At 39.8% G+C, this 3284-nt stretch overlaps 1 protein-coding gene across 2 annotated transcripts in view; it reads right to left on the reverse strand.

The window, feature by feature from the left end:
- Positions 1-3284, reverse strand: part of tm7sf3 (transmembrane 7 superfamily member 3) — a 33587-nt gene that overhangs the window by 23015 nt on the left and 7288 nt on the right. For both annotated transcript variants that reach the window (XR_004327833.1, XM_032505752.1), the window contains exons 4-5: positions 3067-3187; positions 629-800 (exon numbers count right to left, since the gene is read on the reverse strand). Coding sequence is in view for 1 of the 2 variants with exons in the window: in XM_032505752.1 (XP_032361643.1) it covers positions 629-800; positions 3067-3187 (293 nt within the window). In the remaining variant the exon portion in view is untranslated. The remainder of the gene's footprint in view (positions 1-628; positions 801-3066; positions 3188-3284) is intronic.

Consider the following 3284-nt stretch of genomic DNA (forward strand, 5'->3'; position numbering starts at 1 on the left):
GGGGGGGGGGGGGGGGGTAAAGACAAGCAGCGCCTCAGCTGTTTTACTTCTGATATTTGCCAATAGCCATCGTTAATCATGTTCTTATTAAAGGTCCCATATCATGCTCATTTTCAAGTTCATACTTGCATTTTGGGTTTCTACTAGAACATGTTTACATGCTTTAATGTTCAAAAAACACATTATTTTTCTCATACTGTCTGTATATACCCGAGGTCACCCTTTGTCTGAAACGCTCCATTTTAGTGCCTATCTCTTTAAGCCCAGTCTGCTCTGATTGGTCAACTCAGGGTCTCTGCACTGTCATGGCAGCCGGGGAATGAATGTAACAGCAATGTTGCAGTCTTTCATACATACAGTATATATAGTATAGTTGTGACATCACAACAGTACAGAAGACCTGACGGCTCGTTTAAAGGCACATTTCTCATTACGGGTTGCGTGCATTGAGCGTTTTGATACTGTATTTATATTATTTATGTAGCACCTTGGCTTGCCTTATAATAAAAAGACATGAAAATCTCACTTTTTAACAATATGGGACCTTTTAAAGCTTCATATATAGCAGCTAAAATATGAAACTCAAGCACTTATCGGCAGGTAAATAATCATGTTCTCGCTGCCCTACCCGTTTGCCGTTCTCCATCATGCCCTGGATGTTAGCCACGGCCTGAATGCCATTGAACAGGCTGCGCTCTGATAGGTCGTTCTCTGGCAGGAAGTACTGGTAGATGTCATACTGTAGCCGCCAGCGCGTGGTAGTTTCTGTCGATTCGTCGCAGGCCAACGGAGTTTCTCCCCTGATGGAGAGCAAGGACAGTCGTAAAACACCAGCCTATCTGTGAAGTTGGTTTCAGTTATACTAACAGCTTTTTGTCTGAGGCTCTCTTCCACTGTAATTGACAATGAGTGAAAGGCTCCAATGTGTTCAATAAAAGAATGAAAAAGTTCAACAGGTAAAGTATTAACCCTCATGTTGTTATTGGGTCAACTTGACCCGTTTTCTTATATCAATGTTCTTTTTAATTACCCAAAATAACATGCTTGATTCCACACAACGCTCTTTGTCAAGTACAGATCTCTACTTTCATTAATTTTGGGGTGTCATATTCAATTCTATAGCATTCAAAAAAAATGTTTTTGAAATAGTATTGAGTAAAAGTTGACATATTCCAGTCTGTGATTATCCATCAACAAAAAATCCTTTAATTTTAGTCTAATTATTCCTAATTTCTGCTTTTCTAACTCAAACATTATGTATAATTTCCTATAAATTAGGTTTATTAACCATAAACTCCAAATATAAATGTAAAAATAAAGTTAATAAGTTAGCGTTTTGTAGTGTTGAAAGCATAAAAAAAAGCATCAAACGAGTTGAAAAATGGGACAAAAACTAAAACTAAAAATAAAAAAAAAATAAAAAGTTAAAAACATGAATAAACAGCATCAATAAAAGTGTTGACTTTCAATTTTGACGGAAGAAATCACAAGGGTTAAGGGAAATTTCCCAGTCCAAGGTGTTTTCACGGTTTGGTTTGTTTAACTCTATCAGTTTTTTTTGTTTTTTTAAGTTTAACAATTCCCATCTTTCCAAAAAGTCAATGAGTAATTGTGTTAAATAAACGTGATTCCTTCATTGATCAAAATAATTGTGATTATGATTTAGATTTTTTTCATAATCGAGCAGCCCTTACAGACACACTGAATAGAAGCAGAGAGAGAGAGCGAGAGATTGAGTGGGTGAGTGTGAGAACACTCGTATATCATTTTGTACCTGTGTGTATCATTCTTTGTAATCCTGTGGTTTACCGCACACTGTGTGGACTGCAACAGTGAATCTGAGTGTGTGAATGCTGACAGCCCCAGATTTCGCTCTGACTGCAGAGGTTGTATGGGTACACTGATTTCACACACACACACACCACACACACACACACACACCACACACACCACACACACACCACACACACACACACACACCACACACCACACACACACACACACACACACACACACACACAACACACACCACACACACACACACACACACACACACACACACACCAACACACACACACACACACCACACACACACCACACACACACACACACACACACAACACACACACACACCCCACACACACACCCACACACACACACACACCCTGTTGTTTGGGTAGAAGCTGAACTGAGGCAGGACCCTTGTTTACTTCTGTGTCACAGCACAACATGGTGGCAGACTCAATTCTGACTGTTGAATCACTGTCAGTGCCTTTACACTGCTTTTATCTGTATCGTAGACTTGGTTGTGTCCCCATACTATACTACAAACTAATCCTAAGCAGGTTAGGAATGTGTTACCAACTGATGTTTAACCAACTTAAGTATACTCAAAGACTAATTGCTGCAGATATTAAAAAATGTAGATAGTTATCATAGATAATGATAACATAATAACAAATTACATTCAGTTTGAACTGTGAAGTGAATTGAATGGCAACATAAGACACTCAACAAAGCCACTAAGTATTTGTCCAAACCAATGTTGGTAATGGGCTGAAAAGTAAATTTACCACATTTTTAGGCACGCAGTTTGGTACAACCCTTCGAGATATTCCTCCCCAAACCACAACAGCCACAGTGATAAAGAACTGAAAGCAGAAAGATTCTCTTCCTCAAAAGCGTGAACACACTCCGAGAAACAAAACCTGACTCGAGTTTTAAAAACAGTGGAGCCTGTGCTTCTACAGCCTGGCAGGTAATGACACAACAGGAAACGACTCAACAAGTGAAGGAGACCTCTGTTTATCTGCACCAAGACGGCTTTATGACACATCACAGACATTCTTGAGAAAATGAAGCAAGTACTATGAATCAGACACAGCGGAGCAGGGGGAGGAATGTGTATGTGACGGAGATAGAGCACAAGATTGTTTTAGAGCATTTATAACATTATTTATGTCATATACAGTATATATATATATGGGCAGCGAGTTGCTTCTGCCTACAGTTAAACAGGCTGATCAGGAAGTTGAGAAGGCAATGCCAATCAGTGGAGCGTGTTACCTCTCGTATCCTAGGTTTGCTGGTGCGAAACGGATCGTGGTCTCATACAGGTTGTAGTGGATGTAGACGTTTGGGTCGATGTCCAGGTTGAACTCTATGTTGCAAGCACCAGGGACCGGATCTAAAAGAGAAACAAATTCAATGTCAGCTGCTTCATTGGGCACGCATGGACAAAAAACACTCCCTTGAGGGGTTAGTGGCACGCTTTTTTTTTTTTT

Source organism: Etheostoma spectabile, chromosome 23, assembly GCF_008692095.1.
Source record: "Etheostoma spectabile isolate EspeVRDwgs_2016 chromosome 23, UIUC_Espe_1.0, whole genome shotgun sequence".
NCBI classification, from domain to species: domain Eukaryota; kingdom Metazoa; phylum Chordata; class Actinopteri; order Perciformes; family Percidae; genus Etheostoma; species Etheostoma spectabile.